Raw genomic sequence first — 20,763 nt, 5'->3', positions numbered from 1 at the left:
GAGATAGAGGGAAAGAGGGGGGGGAGGGAGAGAGAGAGAGAGAGAGATGTGGGTATGTCTAACGGAAGCGCGGTGTTAGGAAGGCGCCGTAACCTTGAGGATTAACTTTTATTACTATTAATTCGATTCAGCCGAAGTGTAGCGCGAGCTCTGCTCTGTAGAATTGTCGCAGAATTTTTTCCGACAGTTGTGAAATCCCGCCGTTTCAATTCTACCGCGGCCACCTTCAGCTAGGTTATAATTTTTACCCGTCAATGCATGTACCGATAGCATTACTAATCCAGCACCGAAATTTTTGAGTGACCTTCTTCAGTACTCGTTCATGATCGCACACTCGACGCGACATACAATATTCTTGTTCATCGTCCATGAATATAACCGCAGATGTTGATTTTTCTAATTTGAGCATCGGCGTCGATCTTGAATATTTGTAGAAACCGTGGCTCATTTTACTGCGATTTAAAAAGAAAATATATATTTTTCTTACTTTTTATCCCTTTTTGTACCTACGTTCGGAGATTGAAATTAGGAACCAATCTCACTTTACTCGAACTCCGTAGGACTAACCGTTCTTTAGTTACGTCATTTACAAACTGACCAATCAGCGGACCGCCCACCATCCCTAACCACGCCCAGTCGCGTCACGTGACGGCTTTCCGATTGGTGCGCGCCTTCGACACTCTGTAACTCGGAAACGATTCGAACATCAATGTTGTCGCAAAGGAACTTTTGTCTCAGATTTTTACGGCGCAACTAACAAGCAAATTTTCATCAATATTGCTTTCTATACTTTTTATACATTTTTTCTTTTTTTCTTTCTTTTAACACGAATTGTTGGATCAGTGTTTTTCATCTATAAATGAACAAAACAGTCCGCCACAGTGTGCGGATGGAGGGTAAACATTATAGTAATATGTTAGTAACGACAGCTGACGTTCGTCCAAACTCCTAAGTTGTAGAATAAATGTTGTGCATGAATGCCAGATGCGTTCGAAAATCAATATCACGCTGTCCGTACCAGCAAACAGCTGAATCGTAAATACGGTGGAAAATATTTCGATCAATTATTAGAAACGACAAGTGCGCTAATTGTACTCAAATATACGTACGAATAAGATATCTATGTACAACAAGTGCAGTTTAAAAATGTGCAATGCACCTCTGCAGCGATTTCTGTGTGAAGAAAAAAATAAAAATAAACGGAAAGATGAATCCTACTCGCTTACACGGGTACATAATAAGAAGCTGTACACTCAAGTTGGTACTTGCTAATTTTCATATTCATTCGCTATTTTTAACTTCAACGAGCAGAATGAAGAGCGGGGAGGAGGGGGGGGGGGGAAGAAGAAATAAAACGTGCTGCTGACAGGAAGTTTATTTGCCAATATCATCACTCGTTAACGAAGTGCAAAAAACCTATTCGCGAGGATCGCGTGGCTGTGGAAGAAAAAAAAAAAAAAAAAAGATAAAACAAATTTTGATTTACGGATGAAACATTAAATCCTTCAGTCAGGTGCTCCTATAAATTATACTTTCCAAATCCGATCAGATGACTTTCGTTGATTCACAATTTTATTTTCACACTTCAGAGTCTTCTCCTATAACGTCTAGAATAGAGCGTAATTTTTCCTTTTTTTTTTTTTTTTTTTTTTTATCTCGAATCCACTTGATCTATAATATAATGGCATAATTTACATAGACCTTTCACTATGCATGAATTCTATTTTCGGAACACCTTTTCACCTTTGCAGCCGTAACAGTTCTCTGCGGTTGAGACAGCCTGCAAGCTCGTACGACGGTGAATACGCGTTTTTGTCGTTTTTCTTTTTATTCGTTTTTGCTTGTTTTGTTTTTTCTTTTCTTTTTCGTCGTACTCAACACCGCGCAAACGGTACAATCGGCACATATCGTTTATACGGCAATAAACCGGTAAACGAATGAAGAAGAACTTCTTATTGTTATTCTCTTTTTTTTTTTTTTGTTTCTAATCCAAATGCAAATTTCGTTTCGGCAAACGTATGGAAATTTGTTTTTTCATCAATATCCGTACTAAACCAGTTTAAACTTCTATCGCACGCGCGTTAATTCTTGTTCTCTGTTTATTTCATACCTATACAGCAACGTCCTTCGATAATCGAGAAACTTGCGTACACCTATGCATACACAATTACATTATACATGCGCACGCACGTCTTGATTAACTTCCCGTCCAATTTCTGATTCACAGGGTCAAAACCACGGGCCAAATATCAATGTTTATACGTACTTCACAATCCCACCTATCTATATACGTAACGAACGTAATAACAAAATCAATCACGACTATACGTCGCAATCAGTCTACATTTAAAAGACCGGGTTGACAAGACGTGCCGAAAAAAAAAAAAAAAAAAGTTAAAAATAAAAACAAATAAAAATCACCAGGAAGTTTATCGACATTGTTTCTTTATGACTAGAGTCAATTGAATTTCATTACCGTGGCCAAAGTCCAAAACTTTTCGAAAGTATAAATGTATCAGGTTTAGAGTCTCGGTCATCCGACAAGTCTATACTGTAAAAACCTTTTTGCAATAATGCGAAAAGTTTTTCTTTTTATTTTTTTATAATTCGACAACAAGAAAGATCACAGTTACGAGGATGCGTGGGTACGTTGCGTCGGAGATTTCTGACCAACCGCGACTGCTGCCTCAAGGAAATTGCGTGGTGGGGGGGGGGGAGTTCGAAAGCGCGGGGACGATTGCGATTGGCCGAGAGCCAAACGACCGTTACTCGAATCGTGAGGAGTGGGGGGTGAGTCACGGGTTCAGGCGCCACACGCTATTGGCCAACTTGAACTTGTTCGCGTTTGAAAACTGCGTAAATGCCACCGCGGAGTTACGACGTTATAATACGCGCTAGCGATTTTTCCACCGCCACGCGACACCTCGGGAGATAATTGCTAGGTTATTTTTGCTTTTTCTTCCACTTCTTCTACGTTCCTTTTTTTTTGTTTTGTTTTGTTTTTCTTTGTTTTTTCTTCTAGTTTGAAGAAAAAAAAAAGAAAAAATAATGTTTCACAGTTCTAAAGAAATCACGTACGGACAAACGGGTGAAGATGATTCTAAAAAACAGCGCGTGCGTTAACACTCGCGAGTTGTACGAGGATGAAACCCTAATTATTATATCGTTGCGGGCAAAGTTAAGAAAAAAAAAAAAAAAATTTCACACGATTACAGCACCAGTATTATTGCATATCTTACGCGTTGTTCTGGAAATTAAATATTAACGGATTGTTTGTTTGAAAAAAATATCCGTGTTTTTTGTATCACGTATAATATCACGTTGTCCACGCGATAATTATCCGACCTCGTGTCTATTATACAGCACATGTTATTGATATCGACTAAATTTGGGGCAGGTAATCTTTCCGTCTCTAAATCGAGCCCCCGATCGTCCTCTTCTTTACATAGTTTTTATATAGGTGTATATTTATATAGAGGTATTGCGGTTACGATATCGTAAACGCGTCTAAATTTATATAATAAATACCGAAAATATCATCGCTCGTAATGCGTCATTCTAGTATTTATTTTTAATATCCTGACTACCTTTCGACGGCGCTTCGTTCCGCATGTAGATAAGTGTTGTATATGTATATATATATATATATATAATAAATAGTTACATACATATATTATACACACTGCGTATATATTCGTTAAATCTCTGTGTTGCCAAAAGAATTTAGTATCTTGCTGTTTTCCTTCTAATCTTGTCCTTTTTTTTTCTCTCTTTACCGTCGTCTAATTCCATCTTTATTTCGTCTTTCAATTTTCAAATTTATTTACATCCAATGCTACTGCAATATAGCATATAACAGGTATACAAAAATATTGACTAATCTTTTTTTTACAAAATTCAAGTCGAAAATATTGTATGGAAATGGTCAGAAGGCATTTGAAAACCTTAAATAACTTTTGAAAAAGTATGTTTATCATAAAATGAAAATACATTTTGGTCTTATCGGTACCGTAATGCGTTGACAAGTTGTAAAATGCCAAAGTTCAAAACAAATCTTGTCCCGTGTTATTTAAATGGGAAAATATAAAATCGCGATGAGACAACTCTAAATATTGTTATTAAGAGCTAAAAACTTGGACAGCATCTTTTACTCCCTTCATTTGTAATAATAATTTTTACTTTAATTTTGACAAAAAATATACTCGATTTTTTCGATACAGTCTATATTGTATATATTAAGTTACGCGACGAGCAAAATAAAAATATAATTGAAACCGTATTTACACGCAAGCACGCAAGTACATTGAAAAAATTATGACGCATTTCACGTGTAACGCATTTATATAACCACCTGCGTAAATAAGTAATTCTATGCTTATATACCGGGTGAAACGCGTTGAAATTGATATGTTAAGTTTCTTCATTGAAATTCTCAGGTTGGTAAACGTTACTTAATTTTCAGATCTCGATAAATCGTACACCCAAGTTTATATCGTATAAAATCATTGTTCTCGATAAATTTTCATTTCAACCGTATATAATATAAACTTCGCAAATTGGCATTCGTCCACAGAATAAAAGTGTGTATAGAAACGTTCCAAGTTTCGATGCATGTGAAACTTGTATCTATACATTGTATAAAATGTATTTCTACCGATCGATCAAACTAATTTCACCGTATCTAAAAGCAACGGTACGCTCTGCAATTTGTAATCGATAAAAATAAATATAACCGAGTGCACTCGGGGATTTTATTTTCGCATGACTGCGGCCGGAGTGCAAAATAATAATTCGTTTACACGTATTACAAGATTAATTCGATAATTCCGTTGTCAAAAAATTATCGTTAGAATTATAAGAGCGGAAAGAAGAGAGTTTATCAATTTGTTTATGCGATTCGTATATATTTAGCCGATTTAACGATTATAGAATGTTAAAGGGATCGTGACCCTATACGTATAACGAACGTAAACGTATACGTCTATGCGCGTATGTATAACGGAAACGGATGCAAATAATTTGTGCTCCACGTGATACGACGATGCGCCATTATACATAGGTATATTTTCTCAACGTCGTCGTCGTTGTCAGATGCTTGAAATGCGCGGCTAATTTATGTGTTAAAAATAATTTAAGGTGTTACGGGAGGTATATTCCCAAGCAAAAGTGAGTCTCGTTAAGAATATTCATCACTTTGCGACGAGGCAAGTAATGTGAAATGAGAAAAAAAAAAAATAAAAAATCAAAGATAATTCGCTTTGAATAATAATAACGACAATGTCAAAAAATTTTGTTAATAATTTGTGCAAAAAATCTCTCATGAAATTTTTTTTTTTTTTTTTGGTTTTTTGTTTCTCATTTCACATAAAATGAATTCATCGAATTTACTCAACACCTGTGAATTGTTTCGGAATTATCGGCGAGTTTGAACGATTCACAACCGTTTACGAAAAATTGTCAAAAAAAAAAAATTCAAGACTTTTTGTTTTATCCATTTTTCAAAATTTCTTCACATTCTCATCTCACTCGCCAAGTGTTCGATATTCTCATCGAGACTCAGTTTTAGTTGGGAATATCCGTCCAATAACACCGCGAGACGGATAAAAAGGGAGAATAAAAAAAAAAAAAAAAAAACGAACAAAACAAAAAATCTAACGCTCAATTAAACATGACACAAGCTTCTCTCGCCGATAAAGACATAATATTTTCACGTTTGATTTGACGTATTGTATAATATATAGATATAAATATCCATATACGCATATGCAACGTGTATCTGGTCCAAATTTGCATGAAACAGTACGATTTTAGCAGGCCGATAATCAGACACGTGCCTTCGCGCATCGAATTCCGATAGTTTCGCATGGTATGCGAATTTATGTACGTGTGTTATGTGCACGCGAGGCGAGTTATCGCTAAGACTATGTATACCGCGTGCCTGTATTTACGTATGTACGTACATACTCTCAAAAAGCGTCGCCATGACGACGACCTTCGACGTTACGCACAGATTATACGGGCAATGTGCCAAAAATTGTGCGCACAGGGCGACGCGAGTTGGAGAATTATTCAACTCGGCCAGGGAAGAGAAGGAGTGCTTGAATTAAAGTTGAAAAAAGCAGTGCGACATAAAAACAAAAACAAAAACAAAAAGGAAAAAGAAACAGCGAAGCTTATTTCCTGTCATTTTTATCACCGTTGTGTAATCGTGAGATTGCATGAAATTTTACGTTTAAAAATAAACTGGGAGTAGAATGTTTTTTTTTTTTTTTTTTTTTTCACACACAGTGTTGTAAGGCGAAGGAAATTTGAGAAATCTAATAATGGCAGATGTGGAGCTGAATTACTGGCGTTTTTTGTTTTTTTTTTTTTTTTTTCTCCTTCCGATTCCAGGCTCGATTAGATATTATTAATATTGCAAAGCGCCGCGATATCCGTTACCCACCGAGTACCAACAAGATAACAAATTTACTCGCGTTAACAAATCTGACCGCCAATTGTGACGTCACATCCGTCCCGCAACCCGCAAACGCTGCGCCAAACCGGTTATATACAGATAAATAAAACGATACCACCACGGAACTTACTTACGAACGTAAATAAAATACAGTACACTGGATAAAAATTCCTGGGTATGTGTATGTAAAGATATATGTGTGTGTGTGTGTATATATACCATAAATTGAACTTCCCCCATGCGGTATCTCACACTTGAATATAAAGTGACAGCAGCCATTTTATCTATCTATACCTTATATCTATTCGCATGTAGGTATGCAAATAAGTGCGTAAAACTCATTTTACAACTGTAATAACAAAACGAGCTCCGTTTTTTATTTACGAATTGGAAAAATGATGCAAATTATTCTGCTAGGTATACATAAAAATCTTACGCGACTGTGAGTTATTATTTGTACGTATGTATGTACGTGGTTAAAATGTAAAAGATGGTTATAACAACGAAGATCGTCAAACGCAATCTTGACGCTCGCCAATTATTTTCAAACGCATGCTTGAACGCATCTGTATTTTGCTCTGTACCTGCAATATTCAGAGGCGACGATCTCGGTTACAGTTTCTATAATACGCGTTGTTCAATTGTTCAAATATATATTGTACGTGTATAATGTGATCTTAATAGCCGGGAAATAATTGCCAATTAGGTATGATAATTTCTTCAAGTCTAAAGGCGTACTTACATAATTATAAAGGTATAATGGCGCATAAACGATCTTATTTTCTGCGTGTACAAGGAAAGGTTGAAAAATAACGCGATACGTTGTACAATTCATACGGCACGGGGAAATTAAAAATGCGGAACAAGACTCGGTATGATTTCATACTTAAACAGATGAAGAAAAAAAAATAAAATAAAATTGAAAAAAAATTCAAGGACAATGCCGGAAATGAGGGCGTTATCGTACGTATCTTGTATATATTTTAACACGCTCCGCGTCAATATATTAGTCAGCTTTTTTACCACGCCACGAGTAAAATATACGATATAGCTGTTTATACACGTAAACAAATGGTCAGTTTGAATTAACGTCTCAGAAATTCCCTGCGCCAGGCTGCACTAGACGCGCGTGAATCTATTCCTAGACTTTTGTCGTCGCCGAAATGAGGGCAAACAGATTCACCGAACTATCAGGCTATACCTACGATCACAGACTAGGTAGAAAACAAAACAGAGTTTGATTGCAGTGAAGGAGATTTTGGCCGTCCGAATAACAGTGTAGACCTAAAGAACACGGAAATACAAACAACTTTTCGATGAAAATCGTTCGAATCGTTGTGTAATTTCGTAAAAATTTTATACGCTTTGAAGTTAATCACGCGTAGTAAGTCCGCCTGCATTTATGCAATTCATAGTTTAAACTACCGAAATGTATTTCTGGTTGTCAACGTGTAGGCGGAGTCCTTTAAAAATGTAACTTTGATTGCATAAATGCAGACGAATATTTTACTCCGCCGGTGTTGAGTCGCCCGAGGTGTAACAATTCCAAGAAATTATAACCCATCGCACGTGAATAAAACACGCCTTTTCCACAGCTCGCGTGAACTGCGTGAACCCGGCTTGTTCCTCGTGTGTAATTTCTCTTTGCGAAAATCCCCCCCTCCGCCAAAGGCGATGAAGTAAAATCGATAACTCGTCTAGACGAGGCGGTTATGAGCCAAACTGCACGGCGTGAGCCAAGCCAACCAGATTCATGACACCGAAATTGGGAGGTTAAACGCATGTGGTGCCCGGTAACGCTGTCGTTGAAACCGGTTGAAAATCCTGACGGTGTGCAGTGCGTGCAATTTGCATTGTATGTACGTTATACTTTAATTCATCCGCATCTCCCTGCTGCCGCTGCTGCTGGTTGTGCTGCACGTATAACAAAAAAAAAAAAAAAAACAAGAGCGTAACGTCGCAACGAAGAACCTGGCACGAATTTTCGATTTTATAGGTTATCGAACAAACAAAGCAATGAGGAAGATTTTAATATTAATGTCTCGTGGGTCCTCCGAATGCATGACAGAAAAAATAGATTGATATTGGAAAATGTCCTTAAGACGTCAGAGCCTGGTTGTGGGCGCCATTTTATCACAACATAACCCAAGTTTTGTTATTTCAATTGTGAGAAATCGTAATTCTTGGGGTTCCAAAGTGCTTGTGTTACATAAATTAATGACACCTAATCAATAGTATACCTGTTCTATCAACGACACGCGAAAAAATAGGGTCAACGGTCAGCTGTCAGCCTGGTTGCATTAGTTTGATTTTTTCCCACCAGATGACGCATCGCAAAGTGACAATCCCAACAAAGATAAATATAGACGGGAAAAAAGCTTTCGTAAAATTTAATCGCGAAAAATTACTTCTTCGTTTTCTCCTCCGCCCGATGATTTCTCTTTCTCCTCTTTTCGCTACAGGGTGAAAACTCAAGCAGAAGTCAGTGAAACGCGCCGCATGTGCACTGCAAGCATCCGCACCTGCGGGCGATGAATAACTCACGAGACAGTGTTGTAAGAGTATGTAACGCCATAATAACCTAGGGCGTTCATGGTGTGAGTCGGGTGAGACTAGATAGTCCAGTCAAAGTAGGTCTGAATTAAAAATATGCGGAACATTGCTGCGTTTTGTTGTAGAGGGATTTTCGACTTTCAGGAACTCAAATCTATTTCAGCAAAATTCCCCAAATGGCGTCGATAAGTAGAATTTCTTTTTTCCTAGTTTTTTAATCCGACTTCGTTTCCGACAAATGAGGGCATAATTCGATATAGAATTTGTTAAATTTTGCTGTTTTCACGAAACACTGGCTACGCAGCTCAAACATTACTTCATATTTGAGTTACTGAGGGTCGAAAACCCATGAGCAAAAAAAAATGCAGCTGTATCACAAATATTTTTAATGAGGTGCTCTAGAGTTTAAACCGAGCGGTAGAAACACGTAGGCCGCGTCTAAGAAGTTTAGTTGGAAAGAAGGAATTCGGCCGACAGAAGTGGGGTTAAGAGAACATCGGCAAGACGAATTATGCATAGCATAATACGGCGTTGAGTTACTGGTTGAGAAAGAGACACCCGAGTCACCCGAGTCGCGAAACAAGCTTGTGTGTGCGATTCACGGTAACGTGGGCGAAGAGTCGAGGACGCAAAACGAGTCACGAGTCGCGCTCGCGAGTTGCGAACTGACATCGGCTGCCCTCAAGCGGCGGAAACGGAAACTACACATCGTTATACTCCGAAAGCCGTAGGCGACGAACCGCACCGAGCCGCCTTGCCGTTTTTCGTCTCCAGATTTCATCGTATTGAAGTTGGTAACGTTGCCGGAACGATTCATGCTGAGAGGGAAAAACCGTTATTACGCTATTTAGGGACAGCCCGAGATTCAGTAAACCGTAATAAAACATAAAAAACTCATATTCAGAGATCTTAGTTCCTTAAAACATCACTGTAAAATTAAGAAAATAGTTACTTTTACGGTAAAAAATTACTAACTTCAACCTCATGGATTTTTGAAAATTAAACAAATCGAGAGAAAGATGCTTCATCTGTTTTATTTCCCAGATAGAAAATTCGATAAATTTGAATAAGAATTAGGAGGCATATTCATGTTCGCAGTTGTGTTTCCCGCAGGTTAATGAATATCAGGGAAGCTTTCTCCGTATTCCCATACCTACTTTAAATCTAGGTTCGTCGCGGCATCAGGTTATGACTTCGAATTGCGGTTTACGTATCTGCACCGGAATTTTACTTGCCACTATCTTTCGTCGTGAAACATTATTTTATATCACCACGTTTATACATTACGGAATCAGACCGTAACGTACTCTGGAAGGACTGCCGGATCATGAGCAGCGTAAAAAATCGTCAAGTTCATCGGCGACAGTAAAAAAAAAAAACCAGATCGCGCCAGATGCCTAACTGAAAATACTAATTAAAATCGGTAAAAAACGAAGATTAAAACAACCAGGAAAAAAAATTTAGCAGCCATCTATACGTTCTTACTCGTTATATTCATAGCTCTTTTACTTCTTCCGCATTCGAATCGCATAAATTTTACATCGCTGTCCATACGTAGATATGTACATACGTATATACACACGTATTGTGTAATGCGAAAGTAGTAGTTGAGGGGAAAAAGAAGGACTACAAAGAATCGATCATAGAATGGCCTAACATTACTATAATGCTCGAGTCCCGTTCTTGTACAGGATCAATCCATCATCCCTTGGAGGCGTCGACTCGTAGCTATCCTCTCTTATAATACCTCCAAAGCTTTTCTTTCCTTTTCTCTTCTCTTTTTTTCACCTCTATTATTCGGCGCTAACGCGTTTTCCCCTCGTTTATCCAACCCTAGTAGCCGTCACAGCGGCATCGTCGGCATCTGCAGTTATTCCCACTGCACCGAGGCTCTCATAATCCCATTGAGTAACTGGTTCGGAATGTAGTTTTATGGTTCATCATGATGCAGCAAAGTGAATGCGGCAGGTTTTCTCCCTAATGGAGGAGACCAGTTCCTTTTTTTTTCTCTCTCTGTCTCTCTCTCTTTTTTTTCAACGTTTTTGCGTTTCGCTTTCTTCTTTCTCATTAGTCTCCTCGTGCCTAATTCTTCGACAGCTAATTCCCAGGGGGGTTTTTCAAATATACAAAATTACACAAACCTACCGCACAGCTGCAGTATGAATGAGAGAATGGAAGACGAGCTAAGCAAACAGTTCTCGACAAATTGTCTACATCGCATCTATATAATCAACATATTATATAACCTTCGATTTCAATCTCCGTTTAAAAACCGGATGATCCATAAACATTAAACTCGAGTGCGACGCTGTTCAATTTTTTTACACGGAAAAAATTATTGAGGTAGGTATACCTATGTATAAAAATTGCTGAAAGGTATAAAACTAAAAACTGCAAGGAATGTAGAGTAAGAAATGAAACGGTTAATAAACTTGCGGTGTATATATAATTATCATCAGCAAAATCGTCATTGTTTGTACATTTTTCTAATTTTTCTTTTTTTTTTTCCCCAACTTCTCGCCTTGCCTTACGATCAGACGTCAAGTATTCAATGTAACCCGATATCCGTTAGTTCCAAGTGCAGCGCGTTCTGACTCTGTCTCCTCAAACTAATTCTGTATTTACAAATCTCCCTCCCAATCCTTTCCTATTTCTCCCCCCCCCCCCCCCCTCTCTCACTCTCTCTCTCTCTCTCTCTCTCTCTGTCCCTCACCAAGCCGTCGGCCAATGCCGTTTCCCCCGCGACGCGAGGGTCGTTGTTAAAAATTCTTTCTTTTTCTCCCCTCTTCGTACGCGGTGGTGTGTGTCTGTCTGTCTGTGACTGTCAGTCTGTCTGTCCGTCTAACTGTCTGTCTGTCTATCTATCCGTCTCTCCGCGGGTTCCTAAAGAATCGAAAATCGGTCCAGGCTCCGTAAGTCCACCTCCTCCCCCCCCCCCCCCCCCCGCCACTGTTCCTCCGCCGCCGCCGCGAACGTTCGTTCGGTTCGCGCGTGCGCAGAAGATCCGGCGCGTGTTCCTATAATAGGCTAAATCTTTGCCGGTGTTGAACCGCGGCGCTCGCATAGCTACGTTGCGACACTACACATCCAACATTTTCGCTCTCTCTCTCTCTCTCCGTCTCTGCCGCTTTTCCTCCTTAACGTTCCGTGTCCCTTCCTCCTCTGCCGCCGTGGCTGACTGCCTTTCTTACTCTTCAATATCACTCTCTCTCTCTCTCTCTCACACACACACTCTCTCTCCGGCAGCAACCTCTCACCGTCCGCGTCGCGTCGGCACGAGAGTTCTTGAATGTATTACCAGCCGTGCTCGACTCCGCCGAGAGGTGCGGAAACTTCCATGACGTCACTGGTACAGTTTGTATGCATATAAATATATACATGTATACATTCTGCACGCGTACAGGTATATGTGTGCGTACACACTAGGAAGGGCAGCCAACTTATAATACATATAGCGGGTCTAGCAAGAAGAGAACCGAACGACCTCGGTGCAAATCCCTTCAAGGGCTTCGCCCGCCTTTGGCTATTTACAACCGTGTGCGGCCTGTATGTGTAATGTAACATATATCATGCATGCGCATAAATTCATTTAGTACATACATATCGTGTGTTGTCTATGCTCGTATTAATACGAATGGTCATTCACCGGCGTCGTTTCAACGTCTCCGATATACGCGTTTGTACCACATAACGCTTATTAGTATGCAATTAATTACCATGTATGTATAATATCGTATATACCGCGAAATTGCTCCAAGGGAAACCCAATGATTCGTGTCAACTATCATTACGAGCTGATATGTACTTTCTTCCTCTTTTCTTTTCTCGTATTTCTCTTATCCCCGTTGTGTTTTCTTAACTATCTTGAGAAATAAAAAAAGATAAACGGAAATGATTTGAGGTATATTTTTGTATACTTCTTTCTCAGAATCCGATGGTTCTTATTTCGTAATTTTATTTTTAAATTTCTCGTTCCTCGTGTCATATCATTTTATCTACGTTCGTCAGAAACTGCTTCGTTTTTCCTCAAATAACGTTCTTTTTTTTTCTTCTTTTTTTTTCCGCTTCCACTTCACGCACGTGATATAAAATCAGACCTAAACTCTAGATAAACGTTCGTTAAGCACGAAAGTTATCGACTATCCTGTCTTTACGAAAGCGCATTCGCCTAACGCGCAGCATCTCGTGAAAAACCTGCAAGTTTCGAACTTGAAATACACCGTTTGACAAGATGGCGTCCGCAGCGCCACGTTCAATCGGTAGCACAAAATGGCGCCGCCGGCGCGTGTTTTAACTTGCCGCCGGCGCGAACGCTGCTGCACAAAGTTCCTTCTCACCAGCCAGCTCTTATAATAGACGTTTGTGTCTATACGCTTATATATAAATACACCTATACACCGTACATATATGTATATAAATATATATATATATATGTGTGTGTATACAAGGTAAAGGTATACGACTTTCGCGAAAGACGCTCGGTTAAGTTCTGCAGACTTATGATCGGTCTGTGACCCAATTCGCGATCATTGACGCTTTAATGTTGATGTTTTTGCTATACCGTTATAACTATTTTTACAATGAATTATTTTGGTCCTACTTTTTTCTTTTTTTTTTTTGTTCACATCCCCTCCGAGATCTAACAATTCTTTGAAAATTTATTCCACCCGAATGTGCAGACATTGAATGTAGAAAATCTTTACGCGATGTTAAATAATTTTAACTAGGATTTTATACAAATATAGCTAATTTATATTTGCCACGTACGGATTTAGAGAATGTATGGTAAAGTGATATTGTACGACTTTTGTACGTACATCTTTACAATAACTGTGTATGTGTGTGATGAAAATTTTATAATATTAAAATATAATACATGAACATTAGCTGTACATGTATATATATACATATATATATTTTTGATGTATCGCGAAAAAAAAACACAGTACGAAGAGTATATTTTATTAAAAAACGTACAAAAAGTTGCGTATATTTTTCGCGAGGCGTTTCTTCGCACCTGAGTAATTGACAATGCAAAACATGCATATTAGATAAATACAATATAAAAATAAGCATACGCGCATACGTGTATAGATGTATATGTTACATGTATCTACGATGTTATAATTTAGAAGTATTTCATTAAGTGACGGCCTGTAATATACGTATAATAAATAATTCAACTTTATACATACGTATAACGCGAGTGAAGATTCCAAAATCTTTAAAGTTTGAAGATGAAAATAATGAAAAAAAAAAATGCACCTTCAATTTGTGTAATAAAGAATGAAATTCAACAAAGATATGAAGAAGAAACCGTGATTCACCCGTCAACGAGATAATATAATCCGTTAATTCTGTTTAATCGTCATTAATCGATGATCGATGACGATCGATAAGCTGATGCATTACATAATACCTAGTAAGTTTCGAAAATCGCTTCTATACCCAAAAAGAATTGTAGTTTGTTTTGTTTTTTTTTTTTTTACTAACGAAATTTGAAAAAATGAATTTCTAATGTTACATACGTATTATGTACAACTGGTATATATGTATACAGAAAATGCGAACAGTTGGAGACGATTAATACAAAATGAAGACGTCTCTTTCGTTTTTTGGGAAGCTGATTAACGCAATGTACCGTGTGATCGTATAATGAGTGTCTCTTTACACAATCGAATACGAAACTTTCAAGGCTGTCCAAGTACCTACACACACGTATAAATATACGCGATCAGACTCAAACCCGCCACTTGTCTAAACGATCAAGATATTTTACATAAATTTATAATACATTTACTTAGGTATGTATGTATGCAGGTATAATACCGTACAAACACACACACACACAGACACATGTAATTCTTGCATTAATGCGGACATAGATATATGATAACGAGGGTGTTAAAAAAACAAAAATCGAATTGCTATACTCTACTACGTTAAAAAAGTCGAAGAAAAAGAAATCATGCGCACGAGATAAAACACATATAAAGTTTACGATTGTGTCTCTCTGTGTCTTATAATACCATTGTATATATTCGCGTAAAATTTATTAACGCCCACAAACACCGAGAAAATTAGGAACACGTGCTCCTCAGACAGGTTTTATATATAGAATATATATATATATATATATATATATATATATATATATATATTCTATGTAACTTCGCTCCCGCGATAAGCTTTGTACTTACGCACACGCACACGTATATATGTACATAATATATAATACACATAACAACGTTGATAAGCTATCTCGTTTTTTTCCCGCAAGTTCCGTCGTTGCCTTCCCCCCCCCCCCCCCCCCCCCCCCCCTCGACCATCCTTCCTTCCCCGGCCTTTTGCCGTCCGCTTCCTCCCGCGGTTTTCTCCGAGTCGATGAAAAATGTTTACCACCATATATGTATACAGCGGCGCTTATACAGGGAAAATCGCAAAAACTTTTACAGAGTGTTTGGTAGAAAATAAAATTTTTTCCCACTTTGCGGACGTTGTTGTTCTATTATTTTTTGATTCAATTTTTATACATTATTGACTCGGAAGATGATTCGTGACGCGGCGTGACTGAAGACGCGAAAATTTAAAAAGAGAGTGTCAAAATTAACAGCAATTAAGCGCGTCGTCGTTATATTGATTAAAAAAAAATGAAAAAAGAGTAAAATAAAAACGGAGCGAGAAAGAGAAAGAGTGAGGAAAAAGTTGTATTAAATTTTCTTTTTCCTTTTATTCAATATTCAGAAAATTTTCCTCCGGCAATGATTTACAATGTACGAATGCGATGAGTTTACAATCCTGACTCATTGTCAAAAGTTTTGCAATAGTACAAAAGTACGGATTCATTTACGTATCGATGAATTGTTCAACCACGCAGAGCGAAAATTCATCGTCAGATTGTGAAAAACATTTTTCGGGTTTAGATTTCCGTTCGTGGATGTATGTGAAACGGGGCACAGGTGAATTTGACGTGTGAACAGAAAAATTATAACCTAAAAGTCGGGCGCAACGAATCCTTCGGAATCTGCAAGTTTACATGACAGACAAAAAATAATTCCCCATGCACAATCGCCGTCAAGTTGGCAACAATATCAAGTTTAGTAACATTATGGCAACAAAAACAAATCCCTAGTAGAGATGAAAGAGAATAGGGATTCAAACAAGCAATCGTTACAAAATTTTCTTGACACACTTGGTAACTCAAATCGCTTCAACTGTTTTTTTTTTTCTTCGTGAAGTTAATGTACATCCAACGAACCGTCAAAACAAAAAAAATACGGAATTCTAGGGACTTTTTGATTTAGTTGTAAACCTATCCTAGACTTCGAAACTCAAATCGCTCGAACTGTTTTTTTTTTCTTCATGAAGTTAGTGTACATCCAACGAACCGTCAAAACAAAAAAATACTGAATTCTAGGGACTTTTTGATTTAGTTGTAAACCTATCCTGGACTTCGAAACTCAAATCGCTTGAACTGTTTTTTTTTCTTCATGAAGTTCGTGTACATGCAACTAATGACCAAAACAAAAAATTACGGAATTCTAGGGAGTTTTTGATTTAGTTGTAAAACTATCCTGGACTTCGAAACTCAAATCGCTTGAACTGTTTTTTTTTCTTCATGAAGTTCGTGTACATGCAACTAATGATCAAAACAAAAAATTACGGAATTCTAGGGACTTTTTCATTTAGTTGTAAACCTAACCTAGACTTCGAAACTCAAATCGTTTAAACCGTTTCATTCTTCTTCATAAAATCAATGTACATGTAACGAACCGCCAAAAAAAAAAAAAAACCCGAAATTCTGGAGACTTTTTAATTTTGTCGAATCAGCTCCGCTATCCGCAGATTGATCGTAAAACTGTTCTAGACATCGAAATTCTCGCAGATTCCTGAATGAATTAACCTTATGGCTGACGAGCGCGTTTTACGATTCACTTAATGAGACTGGAGGGAAGTGAGGAAAGGGAACAGCGTCAAAAGGGGAAATACCGAGGTTCCAATTCTGAAGAAATTCGTTCCCCGTAAGCAAATGACAACATTTAACAGGTACCAGTGTATATAAAGAAGCCTATCGTAGAAAGTTCAAGACTAATTACGTCACTGCGGTAACGATGACGACGATGACGACGATACGCAAAGCGGTTTTTACAGTGTCAAAATATCATTACGAGCTATAATAAGATTTGATATCCATTCTCATCGTCATCGTGCGTAAATAATATTAATTGCAGTAGAAATTTTTTTTAAACAATTAAACTACCGCGATTATCATCGTTGTGTCGCAAGAAAAGCGAGGAATAAGGGGGGGGGTGGGGGAAAAAAAAAATAACCAAGCGATTAACATAATGTAACGGAATTTTTCCATGCTTGGCCTATACCGCGTTTATATGTATAATATATCGCATGCATGCGTAAACTTATGTACGTGAAAATTAACGACGATGACAGGCGGCAGCTGCGCTATTATAATCGACATTACTAACGCCGGTATTTAAAAATAGTCACAAGCTAGGTGAAAATAAATAATCATCCATGTACAGGGTGGATTGTGAAAAAGGGATCAAGAATTGCGTGAAATATATCAGTTAAAAATAGAAAAGTTAAAGAAGTATGAATTTTTCACTCACCATAAGGTTAGCCCCGTGAACAGGAGGGGCTCCATGCATCTTGTTCGACATCCCGAGTACGGAATAATTTTACGGCTTTCGATTTGTTATATTATTCGATATACAAGTACGCTGATCTCTTTGTATATTTTTTCAACTCCGACGCACAATTTTCGTTTCTTCTTTCCGTAATATTTCCAGGCTTTCGCAGAGTGACAATAATCCAAAAAATTACCCAAAATTACTTTTGCCGTATTTACGTGTATACCAGGTATATATATCCCTTCCCGCCGTCGATAATATCTTCTTTTATATTCTTTCTTCTCCTCTCCTTATATACCTGACAGTACGTATATATATATCCTTTCAAATATCCTCGGACAATACTTCTTGTTGTTATTTTCTCTTCGTCTTCGAAAAATTATTATACACTTTTTTGTTTGTTTGTTTGTCTTTTCTCTCTCTCTCTCCCTCTCTATATATATATGTATATATAGATATTATTGTAAATCGACAAACATGAAAATAGGAAACGTGCGGATGACGAATGTATAAAAAAAAAAAAAATAAAACAATAATAAAGAACGAAAATTAATTGAAAAACAAAGAAAACTCGAATCACACAGCTGCTGGCGAGGTCAGTTTTACCTCGCGTGTAACCAAAAAATTCTCTCCTTTTTTTTTTTTTTATATATACATATATGCGTGTATATATATATTGTATACTACATGTATACGTATATATATATATATATTTATTTATAAAATATACGTGACGAGATGTTAACGTTACAATCGATATATATATAGATTTTCACGGAGCTGATGCGATTTCGTACGTGTCTCGACAGGCTATGAAACCGTCGACGTTCCGGTGTGTCCCGAGCTGGTCTCTCTCGCTTCGTTTCTTCTCCCTCTCCTTCACCCTTTTTCATCCCCACCACACACCGGAACCCCGTTCCGCCGGTAAATATCCATTCTTAGTTCTCTACGTTCCGCGATGCCGAGAGAGAGAGCACATGGCTCCCCCCCCCCCCCCCACCCCACCCCACCCCGCCCCTTCCCGACACCCTCCCCCCCCCCCCCAGCGCGCCTCGCTTCGGGCAAAAATCATCAATTCGACGTAGACTTTATTCCCTCCTACTCCTACTCTCTAACGGCCCGCTTCCTCCCCTCCAGCCCCGCCGGCGCTCCGTCATCCCCTCCACTCTCGATTACTCGCGTTCTATTGCTCCCAACCCCCGTTAGCCGGTTGATCCATGAGTCGCAGCCGGCGTTTTGGGATTTTTTACCGCTACGAGCAACCCTCGAATACATACATATATATATATATATATATGTGTGTGTGTGTGTGTGTGTACAAGTGGAGATTCGAGGTAAAATTAGGAACGACGAAGATCGTTTTATTATCATCGTCGTCTGTGAAAGATCCCGCGGGTTTTCAAAGCCTCCGCAAACCGAGTTCCGGACTGGTATAAATAATAATGTTTGTGTGATTTATGAGGGATGACGATGCGCGAATGGAGTTTTATGATTTTTAACTAGCGCGCGCGTGTGTTTCGTGTTTTTGTACATTTGTTGTAATTAACTGATGTCGGAATGTGTGTAATAGAGGAATTGATATATGGGGAGGGGGGGATTTTGTCGGGAGAGTTTGACGACCGGAGATATTAATGCAATTGTTTGGAAAGATTGTTTTTACTCGATTACGTGTACCTACCTAAGATTCCGGTGAAAATTTCTTATAAATAGATATATTTATTACGCGCTTGTGACAAACGATTAATATTTATTATACGTTGTTTGAATTGTAAATTTATTATAATTATATATACGCATTATACGCATATAATATATATATATATATATATATACATACATATTGTCGACGAGTGAATTAGAATTAATTCCGTGAATCGGAAATTTTTCGAGTATTAAGAATCTGTTGAATCGTTCTCCGATCGATTTGACGTGAAATTAAAGAATAAAAAAATTTTTTTTTTATACACCAATCACGCAACTTGAACCGTCTGATAAAATGAAGCTTGCAAAGACTAAAAATATATTCGTAATCACCGTGCAAGCGTTATTAAAATTTCCCGGGAAATTTGTCTCGATGTTACAAACAGTTTTACACGATGACGAAAAATCACGTTGTTGTAACGTTATCGTGATTCGGATGATAATATATGTAAATTAAAAAAAAAAAAAACCACTACTGCGAGTCAATTCATTCTCATTACGTATATCAGTAATCAAACATCGAAATTCGCGTGATTATGATTCACGATCTGCGGAACTGAACGAGAACAAAGCTGCGAATGATTACCGATCGGAAGAACGATACTTGTACTTGTAAAATGTACAAAGTAAATTTTCACTTCTTACCGCGAGACACGGAATTACAACGAAAAATGAAAAACGCGGTTTCATCGTAAAAATTGGGAAAATCCCACGGACATTATTTAGTTCGTTATAATGACATACACGCACCAATATTATGTACAACATATTATAAATTCCCAGAACATTAGATTCGACGCTCTGACTTCCGATCGATAATTAATCACTGCGAGAAACGCCGAATCTTTATGACTAAACATTTCTACTTATTTATACATATACATATATATATATGTATATTATATGTATACAGTTATAACAGGCTTAGAATGTTTTCACTTTCATTTTATAGTAGAATATAAAAAAAATTTTCAAAAAAATGGCAAACTTCGTCGATACTTTTCCACGTCTGTAAAATATATGCGCAAAATATTAGATGACGATGATGATTGTTGTTATTACTGTCAGTGTTTTTTTTTTCTTTTTTTTCTTTTCGTTTTCATTATTATTATTATTATTATTACTACTTGTCGACTTCGTTTGACAGAATGTAAATTATTTGCATATTAGGCGTGTAGGGACGACTTTGACATAATACATACCAAAGTGAATTATCCGCAAATTTGCATGTCGTAACTTCGTGCCTTGTCTCATAAAAATTTGCCACTGTGGACGTTTTATTTTTATTTTTTTTATTTTGTTCTTCTTCATTTTTCTTCTCAATATACGCTCAATGATTCACTCTGTCTCTGCGGTACAACTAACAGTCATCGCATCTATTGTTTAGTGTACGTATAAATATAT

The 20,763-nt window shown here is 37.6% G+C and overlaps 1 protein-coding gene across 1 annotated transcript in view; it reads right to left on the bottom strand.

Annotated features, from left to right (window-relative positions):
- Window positions 1-17,771, bottom strand: part of LOC124176203 (proton-coupled amino acid transporter-like protein pathetic) — a 34,931-nt gene extending 17,160 nt beyond the window's left edge. Inside the window, exon 1 of the mRNA XM_046557150.1 lies at window positions 17,638-17,771. Coding sequence (XP_046413106.1) covers window positions 17,638-17,688 — 51 coding nt within the window. The 5' untranslated portion in view covers window positions 17,689-17,771. The remainder of the gene's footprint in view (window positions 1-17,637) is intronic.
- Window positions 17,772-20,763: the final 2,992 nt, after the last annotated feature.

This window comes from Neodiprion fabricii, chromosome 2, assembly GCF_021155785.1.
Source record: "Neodiprion fabricii isolate iyNeoFabr1 chromosome 2, iyNeoFabr1.1, whole genome shotgun sequence".
NCBI classification, from domain to species: domain Eukaryota; kingdom Metazoa; phylum Arthropoda; class Insecta; order Hymenoptera; family Diprionidae; genus Neodiprion; species Neodiprion fabricii.
This window is presented reverse-complemented; position numbering and strand designations above follow the sequence as displayed.